This window comes from Coloeus monedula (assembly GCF_965178545.1).
Source record: "Coloeus monedula genome assembly, chromosome: 2".
In the NCBI taxonomy this organism is placed as follows: domain Eukaryota; kingdom Metazoa; phylum Chordata; class Aves; order Passeriformes; family Corvidae; genus Coloeus; species Coloeus monedula.
Genome location: NC_138782.1, coordinates 73,999,595 through 74,017,590, shown reverse-complemented (window position 1 = coordinate 74,017,590; position 17,996 = coordinate 73,999,595). Strand labels below are relative to the sequence as shown.

The window sequence follows — 17,996 nt, the reverse complement described above, 5'->3', positions numbered from 1 at the left end:
TGAGTGTGAGCAGAACCCCAGTAGCATCAGGTAAAGCTTAAGCTGGGTGGCTGTGGCTGTCAGGGGGACACTGATCTGGGGCCCGTGGCTGCCCCTCAGCACGCATGCCAACTGTACCTTCTCAGAGTGTTCAAACTGCCTCCAGAAGCTATCATACATTCTTTTTGTGGTCTTTTCAGGAGTGCAAACCACAGTCTTGATATAAACTTTAAAGCTGCGGTCCAACAACTGATTAATTTCACCATAGTCATAATCATCATATCTGTGTGGAATTGAGAGAAAAGACACTTTCATTTTCAAGCAGCAGTTATTTCACTTGCATTGTTTCTAAGCTCCTATGGCAAAATAAATTATTGGGTAATTGTAGCACTAGTTGCCCTCTCCCATAAACAAAAACATATTTAAAAAACACATGTATGTTTGCCTAACAAACAGTTCTGGTTCAACCTGACAAAGAAAAGCCAATGTGTTTAGAACAGAAACAGTGAAACTGACCTTATTCCAAACATACAATGGATATAGTTCCAAATAGCTCGTCTCAGCATTGAGGTATCCACATCTTTGTGCATAGCCATTGTGTTGTAAGTCAGATTATAAGCAATATGGAACTTCTCATCAAGTAGTTGTCCCACATCTGGATAAAGACGATTAACCAAGGAATAGCCATGGTCTTCCCAGGAATAATCCTTAGAATAAGTAAAAATGCAGAATGGAGCATTTCAGAAATGAACTTGTGACAGCCCAGAGCTTTAATGCAGTAATAGATCCCAGGGCAGATAACCCACTGGGGGGTGGGGGTTGTTCATTTGCTGGCTTTAAGCCTCACTCACAGGGCAGTGAGGGCACAGCCATTTCCAGGTTTGCTATCTGGCACAATGAACAGGTTGTTCCCAAAGCTCCTGATGGCAGCCCCCAGCCTTTTACCTGAACACGAAAGGTGGGCACATGCATTCCATGCCTGGAGAAGTCTTTGTAACCGTAGCTGGTATCCTCAAAGTGACGAGACACATCTCTTGTTGCTGCAGATTCTTCATCTTCTGTTAATGTCAAACAGAATTTCACACAATTTTGGTAAGAACAAATTGGAGGTGTATGAGCAGAACTCCTGCACAAGAATGGGTCTCTGTGCTTTTTAAGGAAACACATTTTCACTGGACTACCTGTATTAAGATTGTCTAGTACAGCTCTGTGACTGCAGCTATGGTGTTCAGAGGCAGCTCCATGAAAAACACTCAAGTTTTTTCTTACAGACAAACATCTTTTTCTCCCTTCTGCTGTGCTGCAGTCTTCACCCTATCCCCTGAATATAGGGGACATTTTCCCCCTAACTCAAGAGGTCTGTAAAAATGTCAGGGGAAAAACCTGCTTTGGAATAGAGAGCTTATTAATAAAGAGACTTCTGAGACTTCCATGCCAAGTTTGTTTTAGAGGAAATTGTATTGAAGAGCCCGTGACAACCCTAAACTTGTAATAGATTAAGTATTGTCTCTCAGTCATCTGAAAAGTAATGTTTCATACACCTAAATAGCAAAGCATGTCAAGTATCTTGGTTTTACAGCATCTTGCAAGATGCTTAAGTCACTTGTGAAATTTCTAAAACTCTCGAGAGATTCCATTTCTTCTGGAGATTTCTATTAAACACAATATTGGTCAGAGAGTGCTATGGTGTGTTTGTGAGCAGCCACAAATCTTGGCACTACTTGGCTTTTAAGTGTTCCTGGAAGAAAACAAGGCATCCTTAATCTTGATTCCTTCAAAGAAATGGTAATGTTTGTGAGACAGCTAATAGCACTTCTTTCCCCTTTTGCAGTAGTATTTCTTCAAATAATTTGGGAAAGTCTTAATAAATCCATATACAGACTACATCTGCACTACCTGAAGAACACACGAACATGCTTTCTCTCTTCTCTCTTTCAAAACGCGTGGCCATCTCTTCTTGGCTGGCTTCCTCTTCATCTCTGCACTCCTGCAGCTGCTTCATTTTCTCCATAAGAGCTTCAACTTCACAGACAGACTCTGTAGACTAAAAAGAAGAGAAAGACATTTCATTTTCATGCAACAGGAAGTGACAAGGATGGCAGAAATTGCCAAGCCAGAAAGTTTAAACACAACTTAAGTCCTTTACATCTTTAAATACAGATTTTTCAAGGAACACAGTTTTTGAAAGAAACCTGTACTGACCCAATGGCTTACATTTAGTCATTGCCTTTTCTCAATTAGATCCCAGGTATTTTTAGCATGATTTAAAAATCACAGCATTTTGGAACAAGTTGTTCTCACACTAAAATTAGTTTCCCTTAGTCTAAATGTTCAGCAACTGAAAAACAAGGAGCTGTAACAGAAATTCTGATAGAGGAAGTAACCACAATTTACCACCCAACTGTATTTTTCCCCTCCTCTGCTTGCAGAGAAGAAACATTGAAGGAAAAAGGAAGAGTGAGTGTAAATGCAGATTTAATGAAGCCTCAAAAGAAAGCCTGTGCAAGATAATTGTCTTTCACAAGAGCTGTTTTAACACCACAAGACAGTATTAATTCAGTAATCGGTCTTGTAAAACTTCATCAGCACGAAGGAAAGTAAAATTATCTTTAATTTATACAGTTCTGCCCCTTTCCTCCCTGCCTTTTGCAGTTTCCTCCTTCAGAGAGCCAGCAAGCTTCATCAAACAAATTTAAATGCCACCCACACCACTGCAGTAAAATCTCGAAGGCAAGGATCCTGCAGTGGGAACACCCTCATGGCTGTTCTTAAACCAACACTTAGTTCACATCATGCTTTTCACCAAGGGAAAACAAGTCCAGATCAGCGTAACTTTTGCAGGCAGGAGAGAGTGGTTTTCTTATAGACAGTCACAAAGTTGTGAATGATCTGTTAAGAATCATCTGTTGTGTGATGCATCACAAACACCTCAAGGCAAAAAAGTCAGAGCCTGGAATCAAAGGAAGGGCCAACTTTCCACTGCACCCATGAAAAAAGCACTCCTGGCCACAGCTGCTCAGGACACGTATCATGAACTAGCTGAGGCTGGGACTCATCTCAGTTCACCTTTATGAATGACAGGCAGAAAAAACAGAGATTGTGCCTGTTTCTCCCTTTGGTAGCTTTCCCCATCTTACCAGCATCATTTCAGCTCCTCCTAAATGCACTTTTTCAATACCCACATCTGGATTAGACTTGTCAATCCCACTCTCAATGAATGAAAAGAAACAGGCACCCTCCACATACTAAGTTCACAAAGAAATGACTGCTTCTGAAAGAGATCGATTGTTCAGACACTTACTGGAATACTCCCAGCTGGGCTGGCATGGATTTCATCCACCCCATGGTAACCATTTGTAATATCACATATGCAATAGTTACTGACGGAGGGGGGCCTGAAGGTGTGACCCCCTTCACAGTCGATCTCTGGGCTGATCCCACAGCCAAACGTGAAGGAAGCAAGGGAGTGGTAGTGTGTAAGGAGAACGACTGCATGGATCAGCTCTGCCAGGGACCAGCTGTTCTCTTCAGTCTTCAAAAGTTGCTTTAAAAATAACGCAAGACAAAAATATGAAAGTAATTCATTTGACCCACCTAAATGCAGTTTATCACCACATTTCTTTGCCAGGTACAATTATTTTCCCAACATCCATATGTGCTTCCTAACTTTCTGCTGCCATTAGTGTGCTCAGTGACCTGTTACCAGGTGACCTGCCAGACACAGACTTGCATGGTTAAGCCACAAAGGAGGCAACTTATCTCCCCTCTCTGTCCCTAAACAATTGAATAAGTTGGGGTTTCTCTTTTGCACCACGTGGTTTCTCTCGAGGCCAGACTGACTTGCATTGAAATTTCACACCTCTGATGAAGATGCAGCCACGACTGTTCCATGTTTGTTCAAATGGTTTTTACAGCATCAGAAAACCCAGGCAACTCCTTGCAGATCAGCTGTGTAAAAACCTGGCACCAGGCTCCCTTCATCTTGTCCCTGTGGGTGGAATGCTCTAGATTTGACAAGAAGCTTCAAACCCCAACTTCCCCTTCAGGCAGGAAAGTGTGGGAGGTTTGGGGCCTTCTGGCAGAGCATGTGCCCTCCCCCACAGCGCATCGTCCTGCCTCCCAGCTGGACCTGCCACCACCTCTCACCAGGCCAGGCAGCACCGAGGGAAGTCCCAGCACCCACGTGCTCCTCGCTAGGAGCGCAGAGGAGAGCAGAAGGGCTGGAAGAAGCAGCCCCTTGGTGGTTTGTTGGTGCTGCAGTCCTGGCTGTCCTGTACCACCGTCGTTCCCCTGGGCAGCTCTGCCAGCCTGTTCCCTCCATCCCAGCCTGAAAACTCAGCATTTGAACTGGCAGCAAGCCAGACAAAAATGTGATGGCTGGTGATCTGCCTGACCTCTGGCAGCATCTCAGAAACGGAAAGCACACAGCTTGAGGAGGGAGGTGCACACCTGAGCACATCATCATTGCACCAACAGAATTCCAACATGACACAGAAATTTTAGCATGTTGTAAATTAAATTTGTCACTCATTTGAGAGCAGTTATGATCCTGTTAGTTTTACAAGGGCACAAGTGATACTGTATCATGCAGTGATGTAGCACTGAAATTAAAGTCATTACCACAGAACATCTTTCTCTCTGTCTGGCTCTGAACCCCTGTGATTGCTTTACTGAAAAAAGGGGACATTCACATTACTGCACGAAAGACCTACCTCGATATGTTCCTTGGTGATAAGCCAGGGTCGGTGAGCCAACATTTTGTTCAGTTCTCCTAAATTTTGCAGTTTTTGAGGTGCATTTTCCAGACCATTCAACCATTTAGGGTCTCCACCGACATGAAGGAAGTCATTCACGTGGAGGTTAACAAGGTAAGAGCACTGATGTCGTGCTGCAGCCTAGAAAGGAAAACAATGTGATACAGAAAACAATTACAGAAAGTTAGTACTTTATGACAAATACTGTAAGTCATCATTTCCTCAAAACATCCAAGAATAACACTTGCACTGAACAAAGACTCAAGTAAAAAAACATTTCTGAGATTAACACATCAGCTTGTTCTGATTATTGTTCTCACAACATAAATATCCCTTGTTCATACACACCATCATTATGCTGGCTACAGGTGCAACGTGCGTATACCCAGGGAGAAGTACAGGCATGGATTTATTACATGTCCTGAAGCAAGTAATCCATACTGCCTCATACTCCCCAGGGTGGAAGAAGCTGTCTCTGCATCTCTACCAGCAACAGTCGAAAGCAGGTTTTAGATTGCATATGTCAAGAGAGACTGCGGGCAGCTTCTCAGCAAAGAAAGCCCAGTATCATTTACTCAAACACTAATACTTTCTGCATCAAATTAAGACACAGCCCAAAACTTTAATTCAACTTCAGCAAGCAAAGATCACTGAACTGGCAGATTAAAAATTAGAAATCAACCACTTTTGGCAGAAAATTGGCTTAGAATTTACATATTCAGAAATGCATGATGGGACCGACTATTGAGTTGGAGGGAGATGTATGTGACAGGACACACACACAGAAACAAACTTTCTTGAGACACAGTTTCTGAGATACTAAGGAAGCCAATAACAATTGTCTCATTTCTATAGCAGGTTTTTGCCCTTTTACTCACAGTCCTACTGAATCTACGAACATGAAGTGCTAATCTTCTGAAACCATCTGTAAAGCAGACACCAACAAACATACTCTGCTTTTCTCTTAGCTGCTGGTGAAAAGCCTTTCCACCTAGAAACTGCAAAGCACAGCAATAGCTGCTCTCAGACAGGGCCCGAGGCGCTGCCAGCGTGGCTGTTTCTGCCTGGTGCGTACCATTATCCCGATGTAGTGCCGGTAATGGAGCGGGAGAGGACCATCCATTTGCAGGAGATAGTGCTGAGTTTTTAGAAAGCTTTCGAGATACTGCGGGTGGAAAACCATCACCAAGGTGACATTGTCCAGCCGGCCCAGCGTGGCAAAAGACTCTGCAAACAGCGTGTGCATCGTGGCGTCCTCCTTTCCCACCTGAATTGTCTGATTGAAGAGAAAGAGCAATGAGCAATATTGTCCAAGTACCACCAATAAAATAGCAAATAAATATATTACCACAGCACCCAGAGGCCCCAAGTGAAAAGAATTATATTATAAATCTATTAATGGCATTAAATCAGTGCACATGAGGCACATTAAATCCCTGTAATACCTCTCATTTAGGAGATCACAAGTGGTTATGTCAGCAAAAGGAGATTTTTGGTTTTAGTGTCTCTCTAATACAACACTGACTTCTCATTTTTAACTCTCACCTTCACTTTCTTGAATACCCCAGGTTGATCTTAGTTTATTATAATTAAAAGCTAATTGAATCATCACTGTTACTAAGGGAAAAAGAGGGAAAGAAGTAAAAGGCTAGCTAAGATGACAAGAGAGAAAAAAAAGGAAATTGAAAAAGACTCTAAAATTCCTAGAAAACCACAGGCATATAACTAACTTTTTCTCTGCTCCAAATTCTCTTACCAGATGATCAGGCAAGAAGCACCAGAAATGCTCATCCACAGCACTCTGAAGCTTCTCAGATTCTGCAGAGTGCTAGAGGCAGCTCAAGAAAAAGCAATCCCAGAGCAGAGGGGCAGGTACCTTGTGGACCAGTAGGAAATTACATCCGGATGTTCACAAGGAAACAGTATTGGGTTTCTCTCATGCTAGATAGCAGCACGGGAGGGGTCATAACTATTCCAAAGCTCCCCAAGGCTCTCACTGTTCTGTACACTAGAACTGTGTCCAAAGTCTCAGGACTGAATGTGATCAGGACTGAAAATGTTTTGCAGTTCAGCAGCTGTCCTGAAACCAAATGTGGGCTACTACTAAAAGGATGTTCCTTAAAAGCGTAAAGTTCACTATGTACTTGAAAACACTACCACACCTCCTTCTCAGGGATGAATCTGCTTGGTCCGTGTCCCAGTGGTCTAGGAATTCTTATTCCAAGTTCCTAGAAAAGAAAATAACACCACCTCAGCATTTAGTTATAAACAGCTTTTTAGCTGTGGTTGCAAGAAAGAAAAGAGTTCTCCATTCAGAGCTGGACTTATTTGGGTACTTGTGGTACTCTTACACGGGCACTTTTAGTAGTACTGTTTGTACAAATGCAAATCATTTTTTTATACAAGTGCTTTATAATTAGCTGTGCTTGTTTACAGCACACTGCCCCACTCCAGCAACAAAAAGTTCAACAACAAAGGCCCTGTCAACCAAAGAAAACATGCACAAATTTATATGCACACACACACAGACACACTACAGCTTGGTTCACAGAAAATTCTGCATACAGCATATTTTGGCAGGGTGTCCAGGACAAGGAGTTCTGAACATGCTGGCTGCTGTGTGGTTATGCCACTGATACAAAACGAGGCTGCTGTGTGTGTGTACATCCGCAGTTCGCCAGCACACAACACCCTGTGCATCTGTCAGGAAATGAAACAGCTGTAACCCTAATCAGATTTCTTCTTCCCAACCTCAAAGATCACTTAAACTGCTGAAAGTACCTGATCTACATTTGCATCTACTTTCTTTTCAAGATAGGATAAAAGCTATTTGCATTTGCAAGGAGGGAGGGAGGAGAATTTGCTCTATCAGAACAGCAGCAGCCACGTCCTTGCACCCACTTGTGTGGATGCGTTGCCTTGCAGGTAAAGTGGAGGCTGGATACCCCTGGCAGTTCACTACTTGCCCTCTCCTTCAGCTGGATGAAGCTTTCTGACAGGCCTGTGGCATCCTGGGCCCTTCCTGCAGCCAAGGAGCAAATACATAGAAGACTTGGGTGCATTAGTGTCCTGCCTGTTAACACTGTTCCCTTTGGAAGGCAGAAAGCCATGTGCTCCAGGGCAGTCTCTCCATTTGGCACAGAGCAGCCCCCTGAGAAGGCACACCAGGTTCCAGGGGCAGGTACCAAAGCAGGACATGGCTTCACCTCACACCTTCACACATGCCCCCCATCCCATCGCTTCAGAGGCTCCCTCTGCTGTGCGTGTGGCACTCACTGCAAACCAGCTCTCCTGAGGGGATTACTCCCCAGCGAGCAGCTTGGCTTCCCCAGGAAAGGTGGGAGCCCTGCCAGCTGATGGCATGGCACTCTTATAGACAGAGGGAGGCCTGGGATTAAAGCTGAGGATGGAGCCGGGTGCTAAACACTAGGCTATATAAAAACTACAGGTTTGGGCTACTTATCTGTGCCCTCTTTCCCAGTCATCTTTTAGAACATATCCATTGCCTCTGTTGCATAACCAAACCCAACCATTTTGTGATGATATCAGCTAGGTTTAGATGAATAAATACCATACACTGAGCCAGTTCAGGCCACACAGAGCAGAGGGGCACCTTCAGCTGGTTTAAGCCTCAAGAGCAGATGATGCCCCAAGAGCTGCCTGCCAAATGCAGTTTTTAACTTCACCACATTTTCCCCACATAGATAAGGGCTCTTATAAACATGCAATACTGGTTGCACTCACTATTGCACTTTTTCTCTCTTTAGCTGAGGCTTCTATTTGTATGAGTTCACTGTACGAGAAGCAATTTTATTAATCAGTTACAGTTTCCTGAACTTTCCCCTAAGATTAAAAAACAGCTTCAGAGAGCTGGAAACAATGAGTGCAGGCCTAAGTGGCAACTACCAAACCCTTCAGACTATGAGAGTCTCCTTAAATCCTTAAGTCAGATGCCTTCATTTCTCAAGTCTTACTTGGATAAAGATCAAAGGGCACCTCTTACTACTAGTCTTTTCACTTTTTCTCCTCAGTGTAGCTTTTTCCTGCTATGGGTCCCAACATACACAAGCAAATTTTGCCTGTCCGTCAAGCAATGCCACTAGTAGGATGGAATTTATCAGCATCTCTCTTTAAAACTCCAGCACAGCTTCTCATCTTGGCTACAACTAAACTAGAGAAACATCTTTCAGCCAAACAACAGCAAGCAAAAAGAGAGATCCTTTAAATTGTAAGCAGCATTTAATTTAGCAGATGTCTGCAGTTTGCCAGATCAAGCACTCCAAGACAAATACCTTGAAGTTTAATTCTTGAACAAATATTTTTCAGTCTTTCCTTTTCCCAGAACAGTTAGAAGAAGAAAAAAAAAAAAAACCAAACCCAGATTTAAGAATCTGAGATCACCAGGCTGCTAATGTATTCTGCTTCACAATCTAAAATACATTACAATCAATACACTACTGTTTCTTAAAGCATGCAGAGGTCAAACTTAAGATTACGCAGCAAATTACTCAACTATCCAAACCCTCGCTGCAAACTGACTTAAAAGGTTTTTTAATGATTAAATAAGTTGCTTTGTTTTCCATCAGGAGAAGGACCATCCCCCTGATATCATAGCACCAGCCCAGTACTTGAGAAGCCTAGGGTCAAGGCTCTGATGTGACAGAGATGTAACAAAGGATTTGTGAAGATGAGCCCATTTCCCATCTGCAAAATGGGGATTTCTTCCAGATGGTGCTGAGAACAGAAGCAGCTTGCCATGAGGTGCACACTTAACACCGTCATGAGAGTTGGCTAAAATCTGACCCACTAGAAGCCTTCTGAAAACTTGTTCTTCAGTTACAAGCCATGGCAGACCTTTTAAAAACTATTTCCCTCTCTTTTTCAGAAGCACCAGTTAATCAAATTCTCCTAGTACTTCAGAAATAGCCATGTGCTTCCAGCATCCCAGCATTTCAAATACTCGATAATGCAGTAATAATTCTCAAAACAGTCCTAGTGATTCTTTCCTTTGTCCTGAGTGTAATTCTATGCTTCACAATATCCTTCACTAAACCTCCATCTTCCAAATACACTCAACTCAGGGAGCAACACTCTCCCTCTCAAAGGCAAGACCTGCATCCTGAGCAGACATACCACTATATCTATCTCCTGCACCTTTCTCTTAAAGCACCATCTCACCTGAAGCACCAACAAGCATTTGGTGAAGCAGTTGTGTCTAGGACAAGGAGCAGCTGGAAAAAGCCTGTATTTCTTTTGGTTATTACAAAAGTATAAGCAACTTTCATGTGATTCCAGGCCACAGAATTGCACACCAAAGTGACCTACTTAGTGACACATTCTCTGCATCTAACTTCTCCTGGCTCCTTTCCTCCTGTTTATCAACCTCACCACACCACTTTCATTCAGTCCAGAAACTCTGCAGCTGAATACAGCTCAAAGCTCAGCAGAAAGCCAACCACAACTGAGGCTTTAGGTGTAAATAAATAATAACAAATAACAATAATAACAATAATGATGATGATGATGATGATGCATCAGAGGCACTCCATCTTCAAAGCCAGAACATAAAACTCGGGTGGCTGCAAAGCTGAGCACCAAGGGTGGAACAGATTTCACCCTCAACACCCAGAAGCTCAAGCTAATGGACGGAGGTGGGCCTTGCTGGGTGGCAATCCACTCCACTGCGTACCTTCCAGACATACCTTGACAGAAACGTTAAGACTTTAGCCATATAAATGCTGTATTGCTATGCTGGCAGACACAACCTCGGAAATCACAGAAAAGCCTCCTCTTCCACCTTATGTAACATAACTTGTATTTCTGTACAGCCACTATTATTACTTCCATGGGAACTATGCTTACCCAGGTACCTATCATTTCTCAATCTACACATCCCTCACCACTGCCATATCAGCCCAGCATCACATCTCATGCATTTAGATACTGCAAGATTCCTGTGAGGTAGGACAAGTATATTATCTCCCATCTAGGAAAAAAAATCCCGGAGAAATGGAAAAGCTACACATCTTAGAAGACTGGTGGCTTCAGCTGAGATCTCTCAAGTCACAGGTTAATGCCCTAACCATCAGACTGTGTGCCTGTTCAGAGACTTCTCAGCCAGGAAATGCTTTATGCAAATTTACACCAAGAAACAGCACTACAGAGCTGAGACAGAAAAGTTAATGAGACAAGTCTGCAAGCTTAATTATATACTTCCCAGTTACCACTCTCTCTCACCAGTCTGGCTCACTTAGCACATCCAACTCCACAAGGACAACCAGACCAAAAAGTCTGTACTGCCTGTACATACAAGCTCAGGGAAGATCACTCTAAAGCCTCAAACATGTGCAAACTCACACAACTTAGAGCTTTTCTGTATCTCACAGATGTCAATCCAGCCTAACTTTTAGGTAGCTTTTTTAAGCCTCTGGACAGGAGCATTATTCCTGTCAAATTTATGTAAAAGCCTGGGATAAAAAGTCAAACTGCAATTGTGTAGAAGAGGTTTGTAAATACGTAAAAGTACAACACACATTACCTCTGCTAGCAATAAAACACTATCTGCTTTGGTTCTGAATCTCTTTAAATTGTAAATAAAAAAAAAAAAGTCACAGTCTAAACAGCCACCCAGTATCAGAAATTTCACCTAGAAACACTGAAAACAGAACTAAACTACACACCAGGTCACAGAGCCTCTGGAACAGGAACAGCTATCTAACCTAAGCTACAGTTCTTCCTCCACTGTGTGCCTAAAATGCTTTTTCAGCTCCTTGTTGGTCTCTCACTACTGGCTCCTTGCAGCTAGAGCTCTGTCTCTTACCACAAAACCTCTCCCAAAACTCAATGCTAGTTTTGTCCAATGAATCTGGGGACTGTTACCAAACTGCTAATGTTCAGTCATACAGGATTCATGAGCTATGATCCACAATGCTCACTCAGACTGCTTCTCTGGTGTTAGCACAGTGAGCCATTTTGCTCCCCTCAAGTACAGTCAGTACCACTATCAAATGTTGTATCTACCAGAAAGACTTATTTACATACTTCCTTAGGCCTTCTCTAAATGGCAAAGGGAACATTTTATCATAGACAAGCCACAGGCGAAGTAAAATTATAATTATCAATTTACTTCAGTAAACTGCATTTGAATTAACTTCTTTATCTGAATCATCTATGTCCTGATTAAGCACTAAGTGCTGCTAGACTCAAACAAAGTTATATGAAAACCACACCCCATAATACAATATAATCTAATGTAAAGAACCAAAATAGGGAAATGAGATTGAGGTGAATTTTTTGGAAGTAACATTTTCCTAGACAACCAGTCATCATTGTACATAATCTAAGTGCATTCCTGCCTAAGCTTAGGGTTAAGAAAGGCACGAGCTGTGAGTTAAAAACTCTTCAACACAATCTCCCAGTAGAACTAACTCCTCCAGCATGCCAGTGCTGAAAATTCAGCTTAGTAGAATATGATGAGCATTTGAAGCATGGGCATTAAAAATACTCATTTAGGGCTTTACAAGCTTATAGGATGAAATGCCCCTAAGCACATGAGTGTCCAAGAAGGCTGTGCTGCATTTCCAAGGGAGACTTGGCACTTACCAGTTTAAGAGGCTTCATGCTGCTGCTGCTCCTTCGCTCACTGTGAACTGTCTGGTTCCTACTTCCCCTTTAAAGGCCACCGACAGCAAAACCTCACTGGTGGTGACACTGAGGCTGCAAATGGAGTTTCCTTGTTTAGGACCTTAACAACAAGGACAGGCACAACTGGCCCCCCAGGACAGGCTGTCCCCAACTAATACATACTCAGCTTAAAAGCTGTATTTTCAGTTCTGCTAAATGCAGTAGCTACTGTAGTTTCCACATTGGACAGAGAACTTTTAGGAAGAAGGGAATTAAAAACAAAGACTAGTGATTAAATATATTTCTTTTCCTACACACACAGAAATCCTGCATCTTTTCTAAATGTGGGGCTATGCAGAACTGGCCATTTTTCCTATTTTAATTGTATGCTTAATCCTGATGTAGCTGCAATTGTTGTGGCTTTCTCAAACAAACCATGATTCACATTAAAATGACAGAAAAAAATTATCCTAGAAATGCTCATGTACTTTAAATGTTTCCACTGGTTCCATTTGCTGGGTATGTCAGACTGTCATTCAGCTGAAGCAACAGACATGTCTCCACTTGTATGGATTTAAAGAACTGAGTACAAGGACTCCCCTTCTGTTACAAAGCACTTTGTTACACAGACCTACCACTCTTCACTGGAATTAGAGCATGGCAAATGCTGAACTGTTTCTCTTTTCATATAGAGTATGTTATTCTTATACGAATTTAAAGATGTAAATTACTTTCAATATCATTTCTCTGGATGTCTCAAAGTCCTTTAAAATACCTGATTTTAAAAAACATCCCTATCTAGTTTATCTGACTTGATTCAAGACAGAAATAAAGGCAAGGGAAAATGTGCCCAAGATCACACACCTTGTTCACAACACCAGGAACAAAAGCAAAGCCCAAACTCCTCTGTCTCCATCTCTAGCACCTCTTCTATGGTCATTTTCTAGGACTGAGCAGGACAAGCAGGTCCAGCTGCAGTGGTCTCAAGGTGCCTATGTGCTACCTACTCTTCCTCAGCATTAACAGCTCTTCCTGAAGTGGTTTTGTGACATAACTGCCTGGAGTCCACAACCCAATTTACCTTTGATATGAGCTCACTGAAACGGAGGCTGAGTTTCAGTGATTAGTGCCTAGCTTTTTTTTATATGCCACTTCTGTAATGAAACAGAAAGCAGTAAAGGGCAAAGGATTTGGAATGCAACCCAGCAATTTCCCTACTGTAAACACTATTTAAATACCAATATATTGGTGACACAGAAGGAAACAGTCTAAATGTGACAGTAACTGCATTACATAGACTGTACTACTGGATTATGTCAAAGCAAAGCATATATCCATGTATATGTATCCATATGTATCCATGAAATACTGGATTACTCTAAATCAGACAAATGCAAAACAGGTTCCGCAGTACTGAGGATTTAACTACCTGCAGCAGTTCTGAGGATTTAAAAATTTCCTTTAAAAGAAGAATCTTAACGTGGTGACACTAAGGAATTTGTAAGAGAGATCCAAATCAGCAAGTTTACTCCTGCCCAAAATAATACTCGACTTGCGCTTGTTTATAATTATAGCCCGCTGTTCTCCATGAGAAACACAAGAACAGCCTTACTGTTTCAAAAGGATAATCCAAACCTATGCAAGAACGACGTAAACGCCGGGCAATTCCGAGGCAAAAACCACCTAGGCGAGCCTGAGCACCCTGCAGAGGCACTTGGTTACCACAGACACCAGCGGAACACAGCCCTTCTGGGACCAGAGGCGTCGGGGAGGACCGCGACAGCATCTGCACTGTCACCGCAGGCAGCAGCTATACATCCCGCGAACCCCTGAACGATACCCCCCGAGAGAGGAGCCCGCAGGGAAATGCCGCTGCTGCCTCCGCAGCCCCGCGGATGGTCCGCAGGGGGCTGCCCGGGCCCCCGCCCCTCCCTCCAGCAGGGATTTCTCTGGGTGATGCGCCCGGGGAGAGAGACCCCCGCCCCTGGGGAGGCTCAGCGCCGCGGGGACAAGCGGCAGGGGCACCCCGGCCACCCGCGAGTACCTGGTGCTGCCGGCCCGGCTTCGCTGCGGGGCTGGGGCCGGGCTCGCCGCTCTCGCAGCCCGCTGGGCTCTGCCCCAGCACCGCCGGGGCGGTCCCAGGCCCGTCCCGCCCGCCCGGCGCAGGGGCGGAGCTGCCGGCGCGCTGCCCCGCCGGGGCTCGCCGCGACCCCACGGCTGCTCCCTAACCCTGGAAGTGCCAGCAAATGCCCCGGGCGGGGCACCAGGAGCAGTAGCCCCCGGCTCGGCAGGACAGCCTCGAGCCCCGGACCCCTCGGCTCCGTTCCGCTCTCCTCCCCGGCACAGAGACGCTCCTTGGACAATGCTTTCCGCTCCCCTCTTCTGTTCCTTATGCAAGAGTTTCTACCTTCTCTTTAAGCAACAAAGTAATTACGGCTTTTAAACCGAGAAATCGCAGGAGGTTCACATTTTGCAGATATTTGTGTGACTAAGTGCGCTGCTGCTGCAGAAATCTGGCCTCCTGCCTATTCCCAAGATCATAACAGTCCTGGGCAAACATATGTTTTGCAATCGCATCAGCAAAACACTCGGCCTTTGTTTGCAGCAGGCTGTGCTGTGCCTGCCGACCCCCCAGGGCTGTAAACTCTGCCAGATGCCTTCCATCTCCCACCTCTTTTGGTCTGGGATTTTACGTCATCAATTATTTTAAAAGAAACAAGTCCCTGAGCTGGCCCACGTGATTTTTACTTTTTTTTTTCTTTCACAACAATATTAGATCCATAAAGTTACATTCTGTTAGATTGTTTTCCTTCAAATAATTTGAATTAAAATAAAACACGGTAGACCCCAAGAGGAGAACTTCTGTTGCAGTTTTCATGGGAGGAGGACCACGGCAGCTCTGAACTCCTGAACATACTCACCTGGGGGAGGAAGGCTTCTGCCTATAATTCAGGCTGTGAGGTTTTGAGCTGTACCAAGTTATCTTAACAACCAAGCAGGGAAATTCCATGACACTGAACTTTAAACTTCTGTTAAATGTAAAACTGAACGCTGCAAAATTGCTCACAGCCTGTTCCTGTTATCAAACCTTGCAGCTAAATGCAGAAAACACTGAGGACAAGTGCTGTCAGGGAAACATGGCAACATGATGCAAGGCAGCAGTTTGGCACATCTCTTGATTCTTGAGCCTTAAAGGCTTCCTGTCGTCTCCACTTTTCAAATACCACCATGCCTCTCTCTAGGTCACGCAATTAACTCTGGAGAACCAAGGGATACTCTACTGCTGAACGCTTAGCAGCAGTCATAAGGTTAAATTACCTAGAGATGCCCAAGTATCACAGCTCCATCCTAATTTGGGGCCTTGGCTTGAAGCTGGTAAGTTTCTCCAGAAGAAACTGAGTGTTCTTACCACTTACTTGCACTTTACAAAATTCTCAACAGAAGCATGGAGAAAGAATAATGCAATACTGGCAAGGAAGGTTGCATTTTGTGAGCTAATAAAATAAACTAATGAAGAACAGTGTTTAATTCCCACTGCTTACTTCGTTACTTCAGCCCAAGGTATAACAAAAAGGTGGCATGGGCTGCTCTTTCAACACAGGCAAAGAACTGGCTTGCGCTCAGAAAAACTGTTGAAAAGGAGAGTAATTACCTGAAAGCAAAAATGCAAGAAGATACCTCACCATAAAAAGTCTCCCTGGATGATAGATGAATGGTCATCCCCTTTCATGAATTTGTTAACACCCTTGGAAGAAGGGGTGAGGGAGGAAGGGCAGCACTCCCTCACTTCCAAAGTGTTTTTGTCCCACTGTGGGCATTTGTTCTGCCTGGGTATTTGTGAGGAAGCCTGTTTATATTAACAGTTGTTCCTGTACAAAGAACCTTGGCAGATACAGATTCTTTTCTGGCATCATCCAAGGGAAATTCTCTCTCCTTAAACAACCAACTCAACAACAGAAGGTAGGAAATTGTATCGTGTTCTTCACTTTCTCTATCAGGAGAGATGGAGACAATGACAGCATGTCAGAAAAACTGTGTACAAAGGGGAAGAGGAAGTTGCACAGCCACAGCAAACAAATAATAATGGACTTAAAAGCTCTCCCATATGGCCAGAGTACACAAGCCCTGCTCAGGCCCCAGGTATGCCTCTGCCTTAGCAGAATCCCATCACCCCAGCTTGCGGCAAGCCCTTTCTCCATCCCAGCCCTCACAGAAGTACTTCCTAACTCCTCCAAACTAAAGAGCACAACAAACCTGAGCCACCTGCTCATCTATAAATCAGTAAACAATTGCAGACTGAAATTATTCCTATTTGTGAGCTAGCATGATCACTTACATGAGCAATTTCATGAGGGAATATGGCTTGAGACTGGTACAGAGCTCACTGGGGTATTAATGAGTGCAAACCACAGCACAGGTGGGGAACACGGGGACAGATCATGGTTTGGTTTGCATAACTGGAGCGTTCCCCTGGGGAAACACAACAGTGTGTTTGACCATGTATTGATGCAAGTAAACAGAGATCTAGTGAAATGCTCCTATGGGAAAACACAGCAACAGATGTTTAACATGAAAATATCGATAGATACCAAGTTCCTTTCACCCAGAAAGAGTGCATGAGAGATACTCAAAGCAAACACCAGCTAAAGCATGGGAGCATACTCCTTCATAGCAAGCACTTCCATAAAAGTTGCTTGCATAAATGGCATTTAACATCTGTGCACTCTAAGTTATCAGAAATGCAATTTTTCCTTATTGCTACATTTAAAGGAAGTGTCCTGGGGAAGCTAAAAGGAGACCAACCAGCTACAGAGAGAAAATCCTGATCCTGCAAACAAAAATGTCTGCACTTCGCTGCTTTAAGTTGAAACAGTTCCCTTTCAGTCCAATAGGGCAACTTTTTGCGTCAAGTTCAGCACAAACATATGACTCCAAAGAACTGGCAAACCTAAATCTTAAATTTTTCAATAGAAAAGCTAGCCAGGCAGGAGCACTTGAAACGCCTGTTACTGCAATGCCCTGGACATCAAATTAGTATCTCAGAGGATGATCAAATGATCCTTTCCCAGGAACATTTACAAATAAAACCAGGTAATTCTTTGGGGCTCTGAGTTGATTTGTATTAGTTTTAGTTGCAACTAATGTGATGCCTCAATGAAGTCACCAGGTGTTTCAGTAACAACTAAGCAGTCCTATGCTGGCCACTGAACATTTTCCTGTGGATTCCTCTCGTTCCTTGCTGTCCACAGCCACTATCTTTTTCATAACAAATTTCATATGTGTCTATTAATCTCTTCTATCCTTTGATTATACATTTGTTATTTCTCAAACAACAAAAAATCTTTATCATGATAACAATATGGCACAGCAATCAAACCATTCATTACAGTGATGGAAGAATTTAAATTAAAAAGAACATATCATCATAGCATGCAAGTAAAAAAATGGCCAGTATGTCAAAGCATTCCTCTTGATTTAACCTTAATCTGATTGTCCATCTTCAAAAACTCATTCTATTATTAGAATTGGTACACAGTTCTAGGGAGGAGAATAAACTGTATTCTTTGTACAATCTAAATTCTTGCTGTATGTGTCAAAAAGGATCAGCCCTTTAGGAATGTCACTACACCTGATACTTTT

At 43.3% G+C, this 17,996-nt stretch overlaps 1 protein-coding gene across 6 annotated transcripts in view; it reads right to left on the bottom strand.

Annotated features, from left to right (window-relative positions):
- The window catches only part of SESN1 (sestrin 1), a 76,867-nt gene that overhangs the window by 2,614 nt on the left and 56,257 nt on the right, over window positions 1–17,996 (bottom strand). For 3 of the 6 annotated variants that reach the window (XM_082303207.1, XM_082303209.1, XM_082303211.1), the window contains exons 2-9: window positions 6,896–6,961; window positions 5,809–6,009; window positions 4,692–4,874; window positions 3,281–3,523; window positions 1,876–2,023; window positions 925–1,037; window positions 496–686; window positions 118–262 (exon numbers count right to left, since the gene is read on the bottom strand). In XM_082303207.1, coding sequence (XP_082159333.1) covers window positions 118–262; window positions 496–686; window positions 925–1,037; window positions 1,876–2,023; window positions 3,281–3,523; window positions 4,692–4,874; window positions 5,809–6,009; window positions 6,896–6,961 — 1,290 coding nt within the window. Of the gene's footprint in view, window positions 1–117; window positions 263–495; window positions 687–924; window positions 1,038–1,875; window positions 2,024–3,280; window positions 3,524–4,691; window positions 4,875–5,808; window positions 6,010–6,489; window positions 6,536–6,895; window positions 6,962–12,335; window positions 12,450–14,400; window positions 14,486–17,996 lie in introns of those variants that run through there. The other 3 variants (XM_082303208.1, XM_082303210.1, XM_082303212.1) reach the window with 3 other exon arrangements.